The following is a 23693-nucleotide window of genomic DNA, read 5'->3' as shown; positions in this document are numbered from 1 at the left end:
ATTCTGAAACTGTTTTGGCCTAAATGAATGTAATTTATGGGGTAATTTATGGGGTTTTACTATTATTTAGGCCTTTCAAAGTCACTTGAAAGCTGAGTTGTCCCTCAAAATGTTGAGTTTTGGCAATTTTCATGAAAATAAGAAAAATCGCACCTAAAGTTCTGCACCTCATAACATCCTAGAAAAATGACCGGAAGCATAAAATATCATCCCAACATAAAGCAGACATTCCGTAAATGTTAATTATCAAGCTTTTTGGGTAGTTTTACTTCCTGTCTGGAAAGCAGAACATTTCAAACTTGGAAAATGAAGAATTTTTACAAACTTTTGCCAAATTTTCACTTTTTCAGAACGAATCGCAAAACTTATCACTTAAATTTTATAACTAACATGAAGTACAATGTGTCACGAGAAAACATTCTCAAAATCGCCAGGATATGTTAAAGCGTTCCGAAGTTATAACCAATTATCGTGAGACATGTCAGATTTGAAAAATCGAGTCTGGTCATTGAGCTGAAAACTATTGTCGGTGATAAGGGGTTAAGTTTAGATGAATTTTTACTTTAAGAACCCAAGAAGAAAACAAACAATTTCTTGTCTCAGCATTTTGTCACTTTATGCGCAGCTCCACATCTTCAAGTGTGGTTTATGTAGAAGAGCTCTTTAGCTTCTCTTAATCCAAGTGAGTCTGATCTCTCCTCCCCCACATGGTATTTGTGGAATTTTCTGGGGAGACTCCTTATTCATCCGTCCAGGTACTCTGACATGGTGTAATGTGTCCTTTTCTCTGTTGAATTAATTAATACATAAGTATAAGTAATAGAACTGATGTGCAGCCAGGAAAGGTTATGCCCAAAACAAATTGAACAATTACTTTAACTAAAAGCACCCTAAACTATGTGGATCAGTCCTGTCACCATGTACAAAGTGCTGAAGGACATTTAATTGCCTTTGTGCTGTTTCTTTTATTTCCATTCACGGATTCAAAAAGCTATGTTATGGGGAAAAATTTATCAGAAGTGTCTGAGGTAAAAAATGTTTTAGTTGCCCATGGCAATTAAGTAGAGCTCAGCTTTAACTTTACATGGGAAAATGAAAGCTGATGTTTGATTGGTTGCAATGGGAAACTTGAACAGTTCTACTCTTAGTTACTTCTTATAAATCTTCCCCACCTTAGCTAGCATAAGACAATTGACATCAAAACTTTTGTAGACTAAGGGTGGCAGTAATAGCAGTTTCTGTGTGCTGTATGAAAATTAACATGTTACCACCTCTTTGGCTAGCAGTTCACATATATAAATACAAAATTTTGGAGGTTTTGATTATTGGTGATGTCCTGTTGGCAGTGCATGTACACACTACAGCCTATACAAATAGTCTGGAGGTAGCGTGCAGTGCCAGAGATGGTGTGTAGAATTGGTTTATTTTTGTACAAAACAAAAATGACTAGGTGACCACCACTAATAATAATTTTTACTTCTCTAGCACCATCAATTAACGCAGCGCTTTACAAATCATAGGGAACATATACTAATATAATATAACATTACAGAGTCATATGGAACAACAGGAGTGAGGGCCCTGCTCATAAGAGCTTACAGACTATGAGGATGAGGGAGTGACACAAGAGGTTCTATAATGGTCCAGCCATTCTTTAAAAAGGAACAATATAAAATAATTTAATAAATAAAAATTCTGCTGCTTAAACCAGTCATCAGCCTTCATCTTGTATACAAGGTCTAAAGTGAAAGTCACCTGAGAGAAGCCTGGAGCTTTGTATATATCTGGTGTTTTCTGGATAACATACGGGAGAAGTACACATGATGGGTAAGTAAAGAGAGAGTTGACATTTCATGCAGTTAGCGAGTGTGATAGGCTTGCCTAAGAACACATTTGAAACTTGAAACCGGGGAAGAGCATTCCAGAGAACTGGTGCAGCTCGGTAATAGTCCTGGAGATGTGCATGAGAGGTTCAAATGAATACAAAATTACTAATTTGTCAAAGTCATAAGACTAGTACAGGCGGTCCCCTACTTAAGAGCACCCGACTTTCAGATGACCCCTAGTTACAAACGGACCTCTGGATGTTGCTAATTCACTGTACTTTAGCCCTAGGCTATAATAATCAACTGTGTAATCATGATATGTCTGCAATTAAGCGTATTTTGTTAATTCTGATTCTTATGACAACCCAACATTTGTGACAGAGACCAAAAAAAGTTCTACCTGGGGTCACAATTATAAAATATACAGTTCCGACTTGCATACAAATTCAACTTAAGAACAAACCTACAGAACCTATCTTGTACCTAACCTGGGGACTGCCTGTACTAGAACATGGGATCAGTCAACAAGCTTAAATCTGCCATACCCTTATGGAACATTATTAGACAAGTGCCTTCCTGAGCTTGCCAGACTTTGAAGTAAATCCTCCCAAAGGCATAAGTACTTGGGTGACGGGCATCATGATCAGACGAACAGGATTGGTTCAGGACAATTAGTGGGGATGTACATTAGACCTATAAGAATGTGAGGAGGGGTAGGTTTAACACTTAAGGGCCAATCTAGTCCACCGGAAAAGGGGTGAATGCACACTCTTAGACCTCATTAACACTGCCGCATGGGGGGTGTATATACGGCCAATATACGTCCCCCCATAGACGGCAATGGGCGCACGGCGCCCTACGGGAGCGGTACGGTGCAGCACACGTGCGGCACCATACCACTCCGTACCCCGTGAAAAAATAGGACATGTCCTATCTTTTCACGGCATACGGCGCCGTGCATGGCATGGCAGAATGAGGAGATAACCTAGTGGTCAAAGTTGCTGCTGTTACATACAAACAGCAGCTTGGGGACCTCTGAAATAGCGTGGAAGTCAAATTTATTTTTAATATTTTTTAATGCCATGTGTGGACAGCTAGGGCCAGGTATATATTTGGAAATGTATTTTTCATTTATTACATTTGTGTTCACCATTTAGTATTCCTTCCAAAAGTGGGCACACTTCTGTAAGATGGAATATTTTAAAGATTGCCGCTGGTTTTACCACCCAAGCAGGACAAAGAGCAAATGACTTTTTGAATTCAGCTGGTTCTTCATGGTTAGCTCACTGAGAAATAAAGCTTGAAGTGCACTTCACTGTTGACTGTCTAGCCATTCTACTATAAAGGCACCATGATATTATATATACTCTCCATACATATTGTACTTCCCTGTCTTCAATAATAAGGTGCTGGTGCCCACATCAGTCAGCATCAGCTTGTCGGTCATTGTCCCTTACATTATGACTAATGAGAGAAGGCTTTCCATCATAGAATGTAAGACTTTCAATAGTAAATCTGCCCTCCTTCCTCTGAACTCCACTATGCTTATATTTTTGCTCTGCACCGAGATTTGCTATTAAATCACGGCTTGTATACCTGATACAAGCCGTGATACATCCCCCCATTTCGTGAAATATAAAATGATTCCACTGGAAAGTATAGTCAGTTCATCACAGAACAAGCCCTCGTATGGCTCTGTAAATGGAAAATTGAATGTTATGACTGTTGGAATGCAGGTTAAAAATGAAAATGTAAAAACAGAAAGGGGCCTGGTACTACTCACTGTTTTTCTCGAAGAGAGCAAAGAACTTTAGCAATAAGTGTGTGTTGTTCACTGCTTGTCTGTTCTTTTATAACCTTGACCAAATCCGATACTGGAAGTTGCAGATTTTCTAGGCCCAACCATGCTGGGTTCTCCTGAAGGAAGCAAACAATCGTAAGGAATATAGAAAACAAAACTACTCAGAGAATCAAATTGCAGTGCTTGAAGTAAAGGGCAAAGAATGAGAATTATATCATCTTGTCAAGGACTAGAACAAGGGCCTCACCCTTTCTATGCAGCTTCAATAATAATAATTTAATTTTTTCTCGTAAAGAACTCTGTGAGGGCTTGTTTTCTGTGTAACCAATTCCACTTCATAGTGACGATATTTAATATAATGAGAAGCGGGAAAATAATTCCAATTGCAGTGAAATTGGTGAAAAAAATTTATTTGTGTCGTTTTCTTGTGGGCTTGGATTTTACGGCTTTCACTGTGCGTTTAGTTTATTCTTTGGGTTGGTATGTACATGGATATACCAAATTTATATAGGTTTTATAGTGTTTTCATACATTTACAAATAATGATAACCTCATGTTCAAAACAAAATTCTTTATTTTGCCTTGTTTTGGCGCTAATAACTTTTTCATACTTCAGTGTATGGAGCTGCGTGTACGGATCGACTTCTGATGAGGTTTTCAATGCTACCATTTTGAGGACTGTACATTGAATTTTCTATATTTTGCAAAATGGTGAAAAAGTGGAATTTTCGACTTTGGGTGTTATTTTCCGTTAGGGCGTTAAATGCTGAGAATAACTTTATTATATTTTGATAGATCTTACATTTTGGGACACGGAGATACCTAACATGCTTATGATTTTTACTGTTTATTTATATCAGTTCTAGGGAAAGCAGAGGCGATTTGAATTTTTTTTTTCCTCCCAAATTAGTTAGTTACTAACATTTCCTGTATCTCAACTTTGTTTCCTTTATTTTTTAAAAGTCCTTTTATTCTTATATGACGTTAGACAGCTTAGAAATAGAACAGAGTTTATCTTTTTTTCCCTCAAAATGTCTAAATTGAAATTTTGGGACCCTTCAAACTATTAATTCTTTGGTTTCCTCATTGGCACCCTTTCGTAGGCTTTAAAATTTTAGTTTTTCCATACAATGACATAGATACCATACTTAGATTTTTCCTTACATTAGGTTTTATTTTTAGAAATTTAGTAAAACATAAGAAATCTATCTTTTTCTGCAGCACCGTCTGCAAAGTGGCATAACACTTTTCATTTTTTTCCTACAGAACTGGTTGATGGCTTGTTTTTTAGCGGGACATGTAGTACTTTGAACCAGTATCATTCTTGAGTAGATATATGTTTTGATCACTTTATTATTGAATTAGGTAAAAGTCATAAAGTATTTTTTGGTGGGTTTTTAACAGATTTTTTAATTTACAGTGTTCATTGTGCTGGTTAAATAATGATTTATTTTAGTTCTACAGGTTGTTACAGACGCGGTGATACTACATGTTTTACTTTTAGATTACTTCCACCATGGGACATGAAGAAGCAATGATGTATTGCAGGGTATTAGCTCAGTCATCCTATGCACATGCATAGGCTGACACTGTGCCTTTATGATCCCATCGCAGACTGGATCTTACAGGCACTGCCTGCGGACAGCCCTGAGGTCCTGATTGGCTACAAACTATCAGTGCCACCTGAAGACAGCGTGGGGGAGGCGGTGGATCATGTGGTAGAGATCCCCAGAAGGCAAGGTAAATGCCGCAATCAGGTTAAACACCCTGGATCGAAGCTCACTCCGACCGCAGGTGTTACACTGGGTTGTCAGCTGTTTGTTACACTTGACACCGTATGTTTAATGATGCCGGCCCAGCTCCTATTACGAGCTGAACAGGCATCAGCTCAGCAACCAATATATCAGATGCTGAGTGTTAAAGCCCAGCACTCAGCGCTAATTGCACCTCTGTGCGTGTGCAGTAACTCTGGCATCTGTGCCAACAACTAGCTTAGTTTAAAATTCATTATAGATTATTCAGATAAATTCAGATAGATTATGGTTTAGTAGTTTAATAGGAATTTACTATTGAATCTACCATAATAGGTAGATTTATGATGGTAGGTTTCCTTTAACTAAAATGCTGTGATATTTCTTTCAGCACAAAGCAGACGTTTTTTGATTAATCTCTTTCATGGTCAATGTATTGACTTGATTATTGATATAAGCACAAAAATCACACACGATGTTACAACATTCCTTAAAAGAATGTTATCTGTGAAATAGCCTTTTGAGGATGGGGATCCACATTCAATTATAGCTGCAGATTAGTAGCAGTGGAAGAACCACTGTGGCTAACCTTTAGCGATTTACAGTAAAAACAACATAGATGGGATTTAAACTAGTCCCAACCACATGCTGTGAAATAACACATAGCAGGAACCAGCTAGTTTCTACCACTAAAAGATTTACTGTGGAATGTTCACAATGGGTTTAGATCATGTGCCCCTGGCACTGCATGTGTAAAACCCTCAATAAAATATGCAGTAAAACATGAGAATACGTTACATCTACATTTTGCGGCAGATTATGCCAAAAATTTTACCTCTCTTTTTTGAATAGATGAAGCTACGCTGAAAATCTACATAAAGAATAGACACACTGGCCCACATTTATTAAAAACAGTGCATCTGACGCCCTCTGCACTGCTCCAAAAGCGTGCACCAACTTTTGTTTGGGCGGGGAACACAATTCTATAGAGCTTTGCATGATAAATGTGGCGCACGGTCTGACTGTGCACTGGAACGTCCCCTTCAGTGCAGTAGAATAGTGCAGCAGCGCCACAAAACGGTCACGTGTGACACCTACGAGGCGCGGACACTTCTTAAATACAAGTGCATGCAGTTTGCACTGAAAATACCACGCAAAGTCTGTCAGAACACAGGCACAAGTACATCAATAAATGTGGCCCACGGTGGATCCTAGAATCCACACCAATTTCCTCATGAAAAATGTATTGTATCTACAAGGTTGAGATTGAATTTGACGCTACTTTAATACATAGTGAATTTTTACATGAAAATCCTAGATGTACATTTTTTATAGTGTTCAACATTACCTACATTCATACTTACATTGGGTAAAAGCCTTTGTTCTTTAGACTTTTGTGAAGATAGTTCTTTCAATATGATTTTTGGGAATGAGACTGGAGGAGTGACCCTTAATTGCTTGTCTTTTTCAAAGGAAAGCAATCGTTTATTTATTTCCAGCAAGCTTATCCTTCGTTGACTCTTTTGTGAAGGTTTCCATTTTTTCTCACAGCCTTCATTGTTTTGTAGGGAAGGCAGAGAGAAGCTGATGGTTCCAGGATTGCTCTGAATCCGGCCCTCATTTTCAAGACTGAAATATCTTCTGTTCCATCCTTGCTCTAAAAGTTCAGATGTAGAAACTGAACTGTTCTCACTTTGTAAATCGTGTACCGAAGGTCGTTGTGAAATCAAGTGTGAATCAAATTCTCTATGTAATCCTTGATCTAAACATACTGCTGGCGACTTGGGTCTTTTCTCTGCATCTGAACTTTCTTCTTCACAGAGGTCAACAGCTTCCCTCAGAACAGGTCGAAGATCAACTGTGATGTGGCGAACTACAGTTATAGCTTGCTCTTGCATTGTATGTTCAGGAGCTGCAATTTGTTGCACCCTGTGAGGGTACCTATATATATTTTTCTAAAGAATTAACAAAGAATTTGAACCTAGATTAGTATCTAGGTGCAAAATAAGCAAAGTACATAATTAATGAAAATATACATATTTATATACCACCCACCTAATGACATTATATACAACCCCCTAGTAAAATTACATATGGATTCATTTATATAGAGACCCAGTGAATGAATTTATATGCAGTGCCACCCTAACTAATGAATAAACAGTCACCTATTAAGTACATATTTACTGTAAGTCACTGAGGTATATTTACTATATTTAGTAAATTAGGGGGCGCAGTGCTGAGATGTGTTGCACATAGCTTAAGATATCTAGGGGTGAATTCAACAGTGATAGTTTACTGCTGGTAGAAGTCACCATGAAGTTCTGGACCCAATGGAGCATATCGGCACATGTAAGTTACTAGATGCCACTTAGTCAGTGACTGCTACTGATCAGACACAGGTATAACCTTATAGTTTGTGAGACAACTCTCAGCATGTGTATTGTCATGTGAGCCACGCCTGCCTTATGAATGTGGGTTGCTGGTGCTGTGTAGGAGTTTTAGATGTTAGCATATATATTCTCATCAATTATTTTCATTCAGATGATGGGTGCTATTTAAGGATTTGCCTGGTTGGCAGAATCACAATCTGTACAGACCCTGGGAGACTCCAGGCTATGTACAAATTGAGCCTCCGCCTCCCAGGCAAATCCTTAAATCCTCGTGGTAGCCTGAATCCACCACTGAATGATAAATGTGGTAGTGAGTTTTGTCTTCCCAGGGAATGGAGGGTTCTAACAGGGAATGTACCTGGGATGCTGGTTTTGTCATAAAAATTAACACCTTAATGTATGTAGGTGCAACGAAGGGCAGTGAACTGAATGCTCACATTGGTGAAGGCATCTCTGAGTGGCAAAATAACAGAAGTCAATTATGAAGCCTCATCAAAAACATCCTAACAGGTTATTGTTTGGATTTAGAATTTATAACTGAATTTTTTTTGTAAAGTTTATTTTATCCTGTGCTCCATGTGTATGTATAGGAGGGAAATACCTTACCTGCGAAAGTACATGCTTACTTTTCTGTGAACATAAATTGATCTAATTAAAATATCAGATTGATTAATGGTCAAAAGGGGAATATACTGGGTTTCCCCCTGTGTAAAAACTAAACATTAAGACACTTAATAAACCCCCCTGCAGTTGTGTTTCTGATGTTATCTGGTCCCCAAAGCTCTTCTCTTCCTGGTCCAATAAAGATGGCCTAACACAAGGGAGAGTGCATGAGCACTGCGTCCGTTCTCTGACTCTGCTATGGTCAGTGATTGGCCTACACCAATGACAAGCACATGTGTGAACCAGGAAACGCAAAGCTGCAGGTGAGCAGGCGGCATGAGGATAAGAACATGTGAGGTGAGAATGTCTTTTTCATGGAACATTCATATGAAGAATATTAGTAATTCAATATCTACTTGACATTCTAAACATCATACACTGGAGACTGATTATCATCTCTTTACGATCACGTCTCATAAAGAACTATTGCCTGTGAGAATGGCTTATATAACAAACTACCTTGTCACGGACACTGTTTTTACAAGGATCACTAGCAAAAACAATTAATCTGGTATCAATCAACGCTTAAAACAGATTAACAAGCATTGACTTTAATAAAAGGAATTACGTCTTACCAACAAGCCTCTTTCCATATTTTCATAATCATTTGATTGGATATTAGCTTAAGAGAAAATATAAAGATGGATATTTAGATGGGAATTCTGCTGAAATGTACAGATGATAAAAATAGACAAAAAAGACACATTTTCTATACATTTTAGACAGATGCTCTGGCACGGCTACTCCTGTGTCTCTTTACTCAAAGAAGGCGGTAGCGGCCCTGCTTCTGTGTTGTTACCCTCCTACGGCTCCCTCCACTTCAATACTGGCCTGTCTCATGGTATGTGCTCCATGCTCTGGACACTGTGCTGCAGACACGGCTTTACCTTCTTGCCACATTTCACATTGATGTGCCTTCCTGGGCAAGCTGCACTACCACAGAAACTTCTGTGGGTTGTAAACACCACCTCATGCTACCAATGCCAAATGCAAAAGTGACCAAAACAAGAGCCAAAAAGGAGGAGAAAGAGAAATTGTCTGGTCACCACGTACAGAACTACTCCAACTCCTGTCTTTTGCATTTGCACAACAGCAGGAGAAATTGATTCAAAATTAATTGTGTATAGGTTGATTTCACAGAAGTGATACTGAGGCTGCATTCATACGTAGTGTTTGCATATTGTTAAGAAACACAAGGCAAACCCCCATCGGCAGTGCTCAGCCTGATCGTATCTGGGTTTCCATAGATAACCAGCGGTAACTTGAGTTTTTTCACATGGGCACTAAGCTCAGGCTACATGCACACAACATGTGCCATTTTGCGTACTGTATTTTACAGATCTGTCGCCTGTCTTTGTCAAGCGCATGTGGGAGACACCTGAGTGTCATCTATGTGGCAACAGTATTTTTGCATTCCCATAGACTTCAATGGAAAAGACACAGCTGTAAATCTGGCCAAATAAAGGAATTGGACATGCTATATAAAATATGTTTCAGCCATACATCTCAGATACAGACCTCTGGAAAATACAGGCATGAGCATGACTACATAGAATAACATGAAGGCGTATGCAAGCTGTATAAAGTACAGTTCAGATACTGATGTTAAATAGTTTCACAGGGCTGTGAAATCCTCAGCTGTTTGTATGAGGCCATTGAAGGTATCCGGTTAGGAAATAGACCACAAAAACTTTCATGTGCAACAGGGGTTAGTGTTTATTCACACATACAATTTTTTCTCAGTATACTATGCGTAATTTTGAATTTACATACTGACTTTTTATTTCCTATGTGCTTTGTCACATTTCAGTATTTTTTCACTGATCCGTGATCAATTAAAACGTTTTAGACCCTGTACTATTTATTACAGGTTTGCAGATTACAGATCCACAAAAAAGTGATGACATTTGTATTCAGTAAATATATTTTTACTGATAATGCTGGAGTGGAGAACCAGGTATTTTGCTATCTAATTAATGTAAACCATCAGTTATTATTGTGTTTGGTTAGGAAAAAAGTACCATACGGATATGCAAAAAATGTATACAGATACAATACTGACATAAAACCAACCAACTAAAAACAGTTAGTCTGTTGTCCTTGGAAAATCATGGATGTAATATTGAAAAAAAATTATGTACGGAATGAATACAGCAAAAGAAAACTGACAACATTTGTGTCCACATCAGTTGTTTGTTCATTTCTGTAAGGCATTCATTCATCAGTGTTTTGCCTATAAATATAATGTACACCATCAGTTTTTTCATGTCCAAGAATTATGGTTTAGGCAAAGTTCATACTACAGTTAAAATCTCCGTTCCTTACCTCCATTAAAAAAAAGGTAAAGAACAGAGGTTTGGACATCAATGTAAATTTAATGTCATCTGTTCTATTAAGAAGGCATCCTTTATTCATGCGTTTTTTTCAAAAAGAGGAAAAGTACAGCAGCCACCATAATTCTTTTCCACCCAAAAAACCACAGAGATAACAGATACCTGCCTAGATTGAACAAGGACATAAAATTTACATTAATGTCAATGGGATTTTTAATTGATACGTTTAACCTCCATTCTTTCCTTTTTTTTAAATTGAAGTAAGGAATGACAGTTTGAACGGTAGTCTGGATCAGTAGAAGAAAATGGATATGTGCAAAAGCACGTAGATAGATGTATAAAAAAAGGTATATAAAAAAAACAATGGGGCACTGTCACTGGTGCGCCCGCGATCCCTGTCCCGTGTTCCGCCGCTACGGCGGACAGCCGTGTGCACGTGTCCCTGCTTCTCAGAAATTCGAAGGGCAAATCAGCGGTGCGCTGGCTGAACTCCATCTGCTTCTAATCCAGCACCTCCCTTCCTGCCTCACTGGATCTTTCAGTGCCTAGACCATTGAGAAAACTTCCCTAGACATTTCTGAGTATTCCTGCGTTCCTGTGGGTTCCTTCTCCTGAGTCCCGTGTTCCTGTGTTACCAGTGCTCCTCCGTGTTCCTGCATTCCTGTCTGCCTGTGTTCCAGTTCCCATCTGCCTGGACCTCCCGTTGCTTACCCCGGATTGGACTTGACCTTGCATCTTTGCCGTCTGCCCTGACCCTGTACTTGAACCTGACCACGAGTCTTCTGCTAAGGTACCGCGACCCCGGCTGCCACCGTGGGCCTGTCGCACCTGTGGAACGACCTGGTGCTACCCTGCTGTAGCAAGATCATCGCGCTTTGCGGCGGGCTCAGGTGAAGACCAGGTGCCACTTAAACTCTGGTCCCAGGTGTCGGCTAGTACCACCTCCCGCGGTGGTTCGGTGATGATCCACTGATTCTGACAGGCACATTTACTTACCCGTCTGACGAAGTTCCCCAACAGAGCATTGTCCGACGAGAATGCTCTGTGCCAGGATTCACTAAGATTGTGCACCTGATATCCTGCATGTGTCGCTTCCCTGCTGAGGTCCAACAGAGTTCACCATCTTTTTTAGTGGTGCATGTAAGTGCATAGTCTTGCGACACAATTTGAAAGATAAATCCGGCGCTCAGTCTGCATTAGTCGGAATGTCTGACGGTACCGCCAATACCTGTCCAAGCCGTACAAATGCCAAAAACATCGGTCCAATGAAAGTGCCCACACGGACCCTTAGTAAATTAGCTCCAATGTGTAAATCTATGATAGAATAGAGGGTACTCATTAGATGGCAGTACCAGCACATGGTGTTGTTAGATTTAGTGTGGAGGGTGTTATTGTTGCATCTGTTATATTTAGTTACTGCAGGACATTCATTTTACAACAGTTTTGACACTCCCTTTCCCTAATGCAGTTGGTGCCTAATTTATGATAAGGCTCTGCATGTCACCAGAGCTGTATTTATTGTTGATGCTAACCTAGGCATTCGCAGTCCTTATGCCCCCTACTGGTGAAGTCAAGCTTGCACCTATGCCCATCACCCTCAGCATGTTACTAGAAATGAGGAGCACTGGACCCCAGGAGGAGACTTTCCAATGATCCACTGCTACCATTAGATTCAAAAAATCCACAAAAACACAAAAAACCCCCATGTTTTTGGTTAGTAACAAACTGTATAATAAAACAAAATCGTTACTGTACCCGCAAGGTAAACGCCGGAGAAAAACGCAAAAAAACTTTCCGAAAAAAGATAATTTTTATTCAGTAAAATTGATTAAAATACACAAAACCCCCACACATTTGGTATCGCTGCGTCCGTAACAATCTGCATAATAAAACAGAATCATTATTATATCCGCAAAGAGAACCCCGTAAAAAAAAAGCTCCAAAAAACTATAATTTTTAATTAATATCCTATAAAAAATGCTTCTAAAAGTGATTAAAAAAATGTTATGCACTCTAAAATAAGAACACTAAAAAGAACAATCCTTCTCGCAAAAAATAACCAGATTTATGAGGCGAAAAATTTAAAAATAATGCATATGAAAGATGGTGATGCTAAAATTAACAACATTTTAGCCAAATTACTTTTTATTCAGTAAAAATGTGAAAAAAATAAAAAAATCTATATAAATGATGTATTTTCGTAATCGTGGCAACCCGTAGAATAAAAATAATATACTATTGTTATGGTGCATAGTGTACATTAATGAGCCAAAAAAGAACTTTTTTGATCTTACCGGTTGGCTGCATTCAAACAAAAAGTTAACAATTTAAAGGGGTCTGATTGCTTTCCGTACCCACTGTATATATTAATCTTGGCTCTTGTAAGATATCTACCGTATGTAGTAATCTTACTGTGTCTTTGTAGTAAGATTGGTTCTAGTACTGTTCCCATGTAATACATTTATGTTACAGTTTCTTTTAAGCAAGTTTTGTTATATTCCATATTTTATGCACTAAATGTCAGATCATCTAAAAACTAGACAGTTTGGAGGCCACAAACTTTTTTCAGCCCAATGCTGGAGATAGTCTTAAATCTATAAATGTAATGTGATGTAATAGTATAAAATATAATGTGCAGGGATTTGGCAAGTACCTAGAAATTCCTCTTTCCAAGCAATATAGTTAATATTTAGGCACCTCAGTCCAACACTGGCCCCAAAAATGTTTGACCACCACCTTTTGTTACCTTTTCAATGCTGTTTCAATGGCAGTGCCATTATGCATTGCTAAGTGCTGCAATTATGTATATTATTATTGTTATGTATATCATCACTGCTTCATATATCTTCTTGTTGGTGTTTTGTAATATAGTTCAGTATTGTTACTGAACGACTACACACTATAATATATATATATATATATATATATATATATATATATATTATAGTGTGTAGTCGTTCAGTAACAATACTGAACTATATATATATATATATATATATATATATATATATATATATATATATATTATAGGGCAGTGATGGCTAACCTATGGCACAGGTGCCAGAGGTGGCACTCAGAGCCCTTTCTGTGGGCACTCAGGCCATCACCAGAGATGACTCCAGGTATCTTCCTGCAGTCCCGGACAGCCCAGGACTTGCTGTGGACAGAGCCATTTTAAAGTGACAGTGCTACCTGGGACTATTTTCTGCTTTATTGGTGTCCTCAGGGGCTGGTATCAATGAAAACTGTGACAAAGAAGTAAATATAAATCACAAATTAAATTTTTGTGTTGGCACTTTGCCATAAATAAGCAGGTCTATGTTGTAGTTTGGGCACTCGGTCTCTAAAAGGTTCGCCATCACTGTTATAGGGGTTCAACTCAAATGGTAGCCTTTATAGAAGCGCCAGGCAGCAGTCTTTCAGGTGATAAAAACAGGCATTTTTATTTTGGACATGCAACATCCCCCACCGGGGCCTAGCCTTTTCTCGGGGCCTGGAGTCAGCCTGGGGCCCGCAGTACCTGAGTGGCTGGCGGTTGCGGCCTAGGCACGCTAGTGTCACGGTGCTTGGTATGGGGAACCGGAGGGCTGTCCTACAGCCTGGCAGGTCTCCAGTAGGGTGGTGTTGGCAAGAAATGATGAGGGAGAGGCTGCTATAGCGGATCTCCCTGGGGCAACCCTTTGGTGTCTAGAGTATGAGTCTCTGTGTAGTGGACAGGGTGCCTGTGATGATGGCAGCTGTAGTAGCAGGGACCAGACGGAGGCAGAGGTTGAACAAAAACAACTTACAGTTCTTTATTGGAACCGACAGGAACCGCAGCAACGTGCCTTTAACAGAATGGTGGATTGCTGAGTTGCAGTTGGAGGGAGCCACAGGAGGTAGAGCGCCAGCCCGGATGCAGAGGGCAGGCTGGGAGGTAGCTGTGTCCTAATAGGAAGCTTCAGCTTGTCCTGGAGTTCTTCAGGTATCACCCTTGAAGGTAGGATGATACCCCTTTCCTCTCTCTCTAACTCTTAGCCATTAGCTCCACTCTTCAGGCAGGGGCTAGGCTCTTCCTGCTCTGGTCTGGTATGCTAGCTGTATAGAGTTTAGACTGGGGTTACTCCAGTCTGCTTCTACAGACTCCTAGGTCTGGCTAGAACTGCTCTCTTCTCTCTCCTGAGAGAGACTGCTCTCTAGTGTCCTGCAGACCCTCTGGTCTGACTGGAACTCAGCTCTAGAACATTCCTGGCCAGGGGTTTTGTAACTCCCCTGGTCAGGTGGTGGCTGCTCCTCCAATTACATCTCAGCTTACATCTTAGCTAACAGAGACAAAATATAACAAAGGTGATTGGCTGACACATCTTACATCAGACAAAACACTTAACTCCTGCCTTGCCAGGCAGGATCTTACCACTGCAATGTTCCCCTGTGTCCTATAAGGACTATGTCGTGTGATGTAGTGACACTCTGTGGGACATATTCGCAACCACCCCTCCGCCTTGCATCGGCGAGGGTGTTGCAGACATAAAATTAACAGGCAAATGGATTTGCTCCAGCCGGCAAAACAAAATGCATAGTCCATATGATAAATCTCAGTCCATGTTATCAAGCACAGTTCACATTCAAAGGCACAGTACCGTACTTCACCCTCCTGGGTTAGGAGCAACTTTTCAGTCCTCAGACTTCCCCACACAGCAATGCTCAGCTCTGGCTCTGCTATTCCCTGTTTTCCACTCAGCTACACACAGGTAGGGAACCACCCACCTTCTCCTGACACAGGTGGCTTTACATAGGGCTGTAAGCCCTGGCCTGGAACGTGGGAGCAGCCATCCCACCCAGCACTGTGACTGCTCCAGAAAAAACCCGTCCCGGATCAGCTGCATTGCAGCTATGCAAAAATAACAAAAGTGTCAGTGGCCGAACGACGCTGACACCAGCAATACTGGTTTTTACTTCACCGAGGCCAGGCACCACGGTGACACGTATCTATCAACCACCACAACACCTTGTGCCTTTCTACAATATATATACATATATATATATATCTATATATATATACGAAAAAGAAAAGATTTCTCCAGCGGCACTGCAGCAGAGCAAAGAATGGGTATACGCTACAACCGGACAGCCACGTCCTTCCAAATTTAGAAAAAACGAATGGCACTCCAAAATAGTGGAATAATTCAAGTGGTGTTTATTCCCAAGCTGCTACGTTTCAGCTTCATCCGAAACCTTTCTCAAGCCTTGAATAAACACCACTTGAATTATTCCACTATTTTAGAGTGCCGTTGGTTTTTTCTATATTTGTCTCTCTCTCTCTCTATATATATATATAAAATTGTAATTTGTGCCATGGGAATAAGGATTATTAATAAAATTTGATTGCAGACACCTTACATCATTGCAGCCTGGTAGTAAAATAAAGAGCATCCAGAAAGCTTCACTATAGGTCACATTGAGCAGAAAGATCCATCTGTCACTAGTGGTCGGCTGTAAGTCCCCTAGAGTAGAGGACGAATAGGTAAGTTTGGACATCTACCATCTGTAAACCTGATGGTAGACGTCCTTTAAAGTCAGGAACTTCCTGTATTTATTATGAAAATGCACATAAACCATTCTCTTACATGCTTGTATTTAGAAGCTGTGTAGCTGACTGTTAGAACCATCAAATTACCTGCCTGTGGTTTCAGAAGGCTGCTGCTATTAAGAGATAATAAAGGTTGTGCAAACTTCTGTTGCTTCAGCTTCCTGCAGTCTTTTTTGTAATTCTTCATTTCCTGGTTAATAAAACATATGGTATACACTCTAAAACCAAAATTTAACAGATTAAACAATTGAAGCATCTATATTAACAGAATTTTACTGATTTTAATGAAGTGTATTGAATCGGCAAAACAATGACTAAAAACCTCATTCAGACCACTGAGAGCCTGACTCTTCACCATCATTTAACTGACTTTTTATTGAGCATAGGTCAATATTTGTTGTAGTCACTCTGGTATAGATTAGTTCTAATTAAAATAATTGACTATTCAGTTCTGGCTAATAGTCCATTAAAATGATGCCCTAGAGTTGAAGAGGGTCTTTACCACACAGAGCCACAAAAATTAAATGGGTTATAGAGGATCTTAGTTATGAGGATAGATTATACTAATAAGATAATTAGATTCTGGAAAAGGAATGACAAAAATATGGTGGATGGTTTTTTCATGTGAAATTACATCAAAAGACAAGGGGGAACTGTCTCCGTTTGAAGAAAACAAAGTTTATTTTTCAGAGGTTAAAAAGGGAATTTTGAATCTGTGGGAAAGCTTTCCTCAGGTGTAGGTCACAACAGGGACCTCAGAGAGCTTCCAAAAGGGTATAGCTGTGTTTTTACATCTAAATAACATAGATGGTTATATTATTCTATAGAATTGTGCTCCCTTACATCCCTTCCTCATCCCACCCCCCTCTTTCCTTCCTTGTTTGAACTTGATGGACATATGTTTTTTTTCTCCTAGATTACAATTTTAATTTATATATTTTTTTTAACATACGGTACATTTTTTATTGGGTTTTTAAAACAGAATTATACAGTACACTACATTTATTAGCTACGTGTACTCTGATAACTGTCAAGATGTGGAATGTCAACAATTGCTTTCTGACCCCTCCACACAAAGGAGGTAAAACCCTTTGAGTTACTTTGATAGCGATTCAAAAATGGGGTGTAAATTTGCTGTAAACAATTTATTAATAAGGTAAGTAATTCCCAGATAGGGCATGGTACCCTGTGATCACTGGAAAGGGTAAGAGTCCTGGAGGTGAGTCTGCAGAGAGGTGGGATTTCCATATTCAGAATCAGTGATTTGGATGCATTGGGGCAGATTTATCAAGCTGTCTGAAAGTCAGATTATTTCTAGTTGCCCATGGCAACCAATCACAGCTCAGCTTTCATTTTACTAGTGCTCATGAATATTTTAAAGGGGAGCTGTGATTGTTTGCCATGGGCAACTAGAAATATTCTGACTTTCAAACAGCTTGATAAATCTGCGTTTATAAATCTGAGTTTATAGAAACTTAAAGTGCTAAAGTGGTTTAAGATTCCAGACACCCCAGCTAGAGATCTCTCTAATATCATGTCATCCACAAATAGGCCTACGCAATGCTCCCCGACTGCCACCCCATTAAGATCAGGTGATATACGGATAGCTTGAGCTAATGGCTCCATGATTAAAGCAAAGATCATCGGGGACAGGGGGCATCCCTACCTTGTCCCATTAATTATCTTGAAGGTTTTTGAAGGGTGCCTGAGGTGAGAACCCGAGCTGATGGAAAGGTATATAACGCCATTACGGCTTTAAGTAAGGAACCCTGCAGTTTAAAAGCCTTCAGGGTGCCTCTCAGGTAGCCCAAGTGAACTGGCCTGCCGTGATTAAAGATGGGAGAATGTCAGATAATCTGTTTGCTAGTAGCAAACCTGGTCTGCCGTGATTAAAGATGGGAAAATTTCATATAATCTGTTTGCTAGTAGCTTGGCATATAATTTTAGGTCACATTTGACGAGAGAAAAGGGTCGAAAGTTGGATGGCATGTCTTAGGATTTACCGGGTTCGGGGAGGGTTACTATGAGTGCCTGTAACATCTCCTTAGGAGGCATACTTTTCTGCATAAAGTCATTAAAGACTTGGACTAAGAAGGCTGCTAAGATGTCTCTGCGGGATTTGTAGTACTCACTGGGTATTCCGTCAGGGCTGGGGGATTTGTTTGATTTGAGAGAAGAAATTTTGATATTTCCTGCAATGTAAATCGGCAGGGTAGAGATGATACCTGGGCAGAAGATAGCTGGGGGAGATGTTGCTGGGCTAGGAGTAAGCAATTCTCTTGCTCTACTGGTTGCGGAGTGCTACAGTCTTCCTTTAGCATGTAGAGAGATGAGTAGTAAGATGCATAAAGATCTGCTATACCTAATATTCTGCACCCATGAGGGTCACACATGTATGGAATGCAAGATTTATGGGCTCAGTGTTTCAGGCATTTAACCACAAGGGCTCCTGCAATTCCAATATTGCGACAATCGCAATTTACGAAGGGCAAAATCATACGTATGGGCATTCATTTCCCTGAGTTGCGAGGTCAGTAAGGAGATTTGGGAATTCCTATCAGGGTTAAAGTTTTGTTTTTTAAGCCTATGCAATATAGCCAACTGTTCAAGTATTTGGGTCTCCTTGTACAAGTGGACATGATTTGCATGAACAGCTTGTTCAATAAAATGGCCTTGAATGGTAGCCTTGTGGGCACACCATAGGGTGGTGTCGTCTACTTCTCTATTGTCATTGAAGTGAAAATATTCTTTCAAGACTGTGATAGGGGCATAATTAGGATGTTTGAGGATGAATGTATTTAGACGCCAAGTCGAATTGGGTGAATTTTAATTTATATTTGAAGACCTGCCAAAAAGCCTCCTCTAGATGCCTTGACCACAAGGGTGAATCAGTCAGGCACAGAGTTCAAAAGACTCAGTGTAGGGTCTGTTTATACTGTCAGTGTAGCGTTTCACACCTACAAAACAGGACAGTACTTTAGTATGCAATGGTTTAATGTCCTACATTTTTATAAGCAAACTACAAACAAAGGAAAATCATATGTACCCAAATAACATGGACATAATCAGGAGCACCCACTAACTGGGTAGGGTCAGATGGGTTAGCCCTATCTTCCTTGTAAATTTAAGGTATGTGGTTTTGCTTCCAATTGGTTCCTGAAAGAGCATCCCTGTTAGTGTCTAACAATCTATCACTTACTGTCAGAGGTAAACTCATCCGCATAGTTATTTACCTGCAATCCAATATGCAATAGGCAGCATGCCCCTGTCATCTACTGATCCCTGATCACAGGTTTCCTAGTTGGTATATCCACCTCTGAAGTTAGAGTGCTTGTATGCATTGGTAATGGAGTGAAGTGCGCATATGAAACATATGCTGAGAGCCCATATTACAGGTGTGATGTACATGACAGGTTTCACATTTCTGATAAGCTCAGTTGAAAAAGTTCTATAGATGTCTGCTATTGGCTCTATTTAAGAAAACAAACTATTAAGTGTAACTGTTTACCTTCAATATAGTCAAGATGTATTCTGTTGAATGAATACTATGTCAATGCTTGACAGCCTGTGTCAACAAACGCTAGCCTTAGCATGTTTCACAATATGCAGGCTGATACCATTGGAAGAATGGCAGTGGACTCCATCCAAGTGAACGTTTAGCTGCGGAGAAGATTGTGGGAGGGAGGAATTCTAATTAACTAGCACATGTTTTTACAACAATGTAAGAGAAAGTATATAAACAACAGCACTTTTTCTGTATTATAAAAACAGGAAGGACTATTTTTAGACTGACTTTTAGTTTAGTTAACTAAATTTTATCACATTCTTTTGTGACTTAAAGTAGAACTCCCACAAAATGTAAACATAAAAGTAATATTACTTCTTGGTGATTTCAGTGCATTTTCTGTTCCCTTCATCTTTGTTATGTGATCAGCATTCAGACTTTTACCCAGAGTGGGGCAGAGTTACTAATAATGTCCAAAAGTTAGACAACTTGCCTTCATTGCCAACCTTTAGGAGGCAGCTCCCAATAGTTTAATATCCAACTTTTAAGAAGCCATGTAAAAAGACATGGGATTCCCATTTGAAGAATATTTAATCCTTGTTGGTGCAGAGCAGGGAACTGGTTTGGCAAGGTGGGAGACCATGGTAACAGTCAGGAAGATCAAGATATGCCTTCTTGAAGAGACAACCTTTGAAAGTGTGTGGAGACTTAGGGGCCATGCTTGCTAAAGATTTATGGCCTCTAACATAGCCAAACCAGTTTCCTGCTCTGATGGGGAAAACAGTATCTGTCTGTAGGTGGGCCTGGTTTGAATTAATCCCATGCCATGCCTCAAGACCTCTGTAAAGTTTTGCATTAAGGTTGTGCCTGAGTTTTTTTTGTTCATCTAGTCACTTGTGTGCATATTCCTTTCCCAGAATCCTTAGTGGAAAAAGCATAGCCTCATATCTGTAAAATTGGTCTCCTGAAGATGAAATACTACCTCTACTAATTGTGTATGGAAATTAAGTTAGTTTCTTTGTTTATTCTTATGAGGCTAGTGTATGCGTTGATACTTCCTATGAATGCCACTGTATAGTAGAACGTCCTATTTTCCAAAATATTTGTATGTAAATTGATGTATGTAATACATTAAATCAAGTTTCCTTGACGTGACACCCAGACACTGTGCAGACATTCATGCATGCAGGTCTTTTCAAGATAATGATGATGATAACACTTCACATGCAGTGCAGTACTGCAATGATACTGGTGATGGTCACTGAATACAAAACGGACCTAGACTTCCAGCACTATTCTCTTTGTACCAAGATCAACTGATTGGTCGGGCACTCACTTGATATTGATGACCTATCCTATAAGCTGGGTCAATTATCGTTATACAGGAAAACTCCCTTTAGCAATCATCCTGTGCAATTTGATAGCTTACAGATGTGACAAGTAGTCGTATATTGTCAAAGTGGGAAGGCTCTACTTATCAGTCATTTTTATAAAAGAACAGTTAGAAATTTGATATTAACACCAAACAATAGTTCATTTTCTATTATTCGACTGTTGTTGACGACAGATCAACACAAAGGAAGAATCAGCCATTTAAGACCTTTCCTTTTATGAGGAAACCATGCCATTCATGACATTGAGAAAGAAATGGGGTATTACTTATTCTACAAATAAATCTTTCTGAATGAATGTGAAAGATAATCCAATGTCTCAGTTTATCTTATACTAATCACTACTTCACAAAACCTGATTTTGTTATTCTAACAGTAACCCCCTACACGATCTCAAAGCATACCCAAACTTTTAAAATGTTTTATTTAAGGAATGAAAAATGCTAATAATAACAATTTACTTGGCTCCCGCAGTGAGCAGTGTAGCCAAAGCATATAGATGAGGAGAGGAGGTTAAAATTTCTGAGGACACAACTTATTACATACCTGGATAATATTTCACCTGTTAAATTCAGTAATGGTATATATCGGTGAACTACTAGGAATTAGAAAGTTATCAGAAACCTTAGCTACCTCCCCATGTAGGCCTGATCTCTGTGGACAGGAGTAGGGGAAGTCTATACGCAGACAGTGGTGATTCTCGTTTGTGAGACCATTGATGTTTATTGAGGTTTTTGTAACTTTTCTTCCTACCTTGACCTAGTGAATTTTAACTATGTACTAACTCGCCTGCTGTGACCTCTGTGGCTCACTGAATATGTTTCTCCTTCCCTCATTTCTCTGCATGGGGGCCATCAGTTCAGGCCAGCTGTCATCTTGGGACTATTCTCAGAGGAAGCTGTCTGGTGGTGCACTGCAATTAAATCCATTTGGGGTATTCCCATTACAGAAATTTAATGTTATTGTTTGTATTATAAAAAGTTTCCAATATACTTCTGTATAATTTCCTTGTGGTTTTCTAGATCTCTGCTTGCTGTCTGTCTATAAAAAGCTTCTATGTTTACTTCCAGTGGAGAGAAATCTGACCATGGTCATACAGGTGCACAGCTCGTTATATCACACAGCTCTGATTACTCTGTATGATACTAACAAGGCGTGCACCTGTGTGACCATGGTCAGATTTCTGTCCACTGTATAGAATTTCAGCAAGCAGAGATGTAGAAAACCACAAGGAATTTATACAGAAAGTATATTGGAAAATTGCATAACTTTTAATCATAAAAACAATAACATTAATTTGCTGAAATGGGAATATCTTTTTAAAGAGTAGAAATTGAGGGATGACTGGGATAATGTGGAGCATGTGGAGTGTAAGCATTTAGTGATACAGTGGTTCCAAGTTACAAAGTTATTTGTAACTTGGTGCTGACTTCTCCTACAGTTTTACTTATATGATCCCCTGAAAGTACCCTATAAATTGTAATGAGCTGCCTAAAATATTATATAAAAAAGATTTCCCAGATCTCTGCTGCAGGCATTTAGCAGGAAACTTCATAGTTTATTCACAAGGGATAAGGGTTTTGGTCCTATACATCCTATGACTTTTTATTCTATATTTAATATTTTTTTAGTTTAAGTGGCAGGCCCCTTTAATGTATCCTGACTATTCAGAACTTTATTTCTGTATCATCCTCCTAACAGATCTGAAAATAAGACCTTCTAATACAGAAGGTAATTCAGTGGTAAAGAGGTTTTGTCACAATAAACACTTATCCAAGATTTAAGGAAATCAGGAGAGCATGAAGACTGGGTGGATGCTTCCAGAGGTTGCTGAACCTCCATTGGAGTTGGCTTACAGCGAATCATATTATTTGCCATTAGGATTGATTTCTTATGAGCTGATTCAAGATAAGCCTTGAAACCTTACTTTTGCTTGTAATAAATGGAGATCATGTGACCAGTATCTAAAGTAAAATATCACTTTTTGTATGAGGATGAAAGAGCAGCATTTCCATCTAAAGAGTAAAAATGTTCAATCTCATGTCTATGTTACCCCTTCCTTCTCATATAATGTAAGCTCTTGCGAGCAGGGCCCTTATTCCCATTGTTTCATCTGATATGTTATTGTTCTGTAATTTCTTATTTTATTTGTATATGTACCCCATGATTTGTAAATCACTGCAGAATATGATTCAGCTCTATAAAGTTTTACTATTATTATTACTCACCATGTGTAGGACTTTCAGCTTCAGTAGATGTTCTCCAGGCTGTCTTTGTGTTTCTATCACACTGCTGCACAGGCACCAAGCAACTCAAACAGTGCAGAACAAATAAAGTTGGGAGTTGTAACATAGCACCTTTTATATCCATGTTGTAAAGTTAGGCTCCGTTTACATTGACTTTTCCTTTTTTTTTTTGTATTGATGACCATAATTGACCAACTTCATGTCCAGCCAGTTTC

General features: G+C 39.2%; 1 protein-coding gene across 1 annotated transcript; it reads right to left on the bottom strand.

The window, feature by feature from the left end:
* Positions 1-111: 111 nt before the first annotated feature.
* On the bottom strand, positions 112-23544 carry LOC140094011 (uncharacterized). The gene is made up of 6 exons (XM_072126564.1): positions 23461-23544; positions 16424-16526; positions 9010-9056; positions 6743-7333; positions 3610-3743; positions 112-787 (listed from the first exon to the last, which is right to left on the bottom strand). Exons 1-6 carry the CDS (start codon positions 23461-23463, stop codon positions 664-666), a joined length of 1002 nt encoding a protein of 333 aa, XP_071982665.1. The 5' UTR covers positions 23464-23544; the 3' UTR covers positions 112-663.
* Between the last annotated feature and the right edge of the window lie 149 nt (positions 23545-23693).

The sequence above is a fragment of the Engystomops pustulosus genome, chromosome 1 (assembly GCF_040894005.1).
Source record: "Engystomops pustulosus chromosome 1, aEngPut4.maternal, whole genome shotgun sequence".
NCBI lineage: Eukaryota > Metazoa > Chordata > Amphibia > Anura > Leptodactylidae > Engystomops > Engystomops pustulosus.
Note: the sequence above shows the minus strand (reverse complement) of the source record. Positions and strands in the feature narration are given on the sequence as shown.

Bases quoted from the DNA above. Each gene is read 5' to 3' on its own strand.
- LOC140094011 (XM_072126564.1), bottom strand. The intron at 7,334-9,009 runs GTAAGACGTAAT...TTAATTCTTTAG, and splicing joins ATATGGAAAGAGGCTTGTTG to AAAAATATATATAGGTACCC. The intron at 788-3,609 runs GTGAGTAGTACC...TTAATTCAACAG, and splicing joins TGCTCTCTTCGAGAAAAACA to AGAAAAGGACACATTACACC.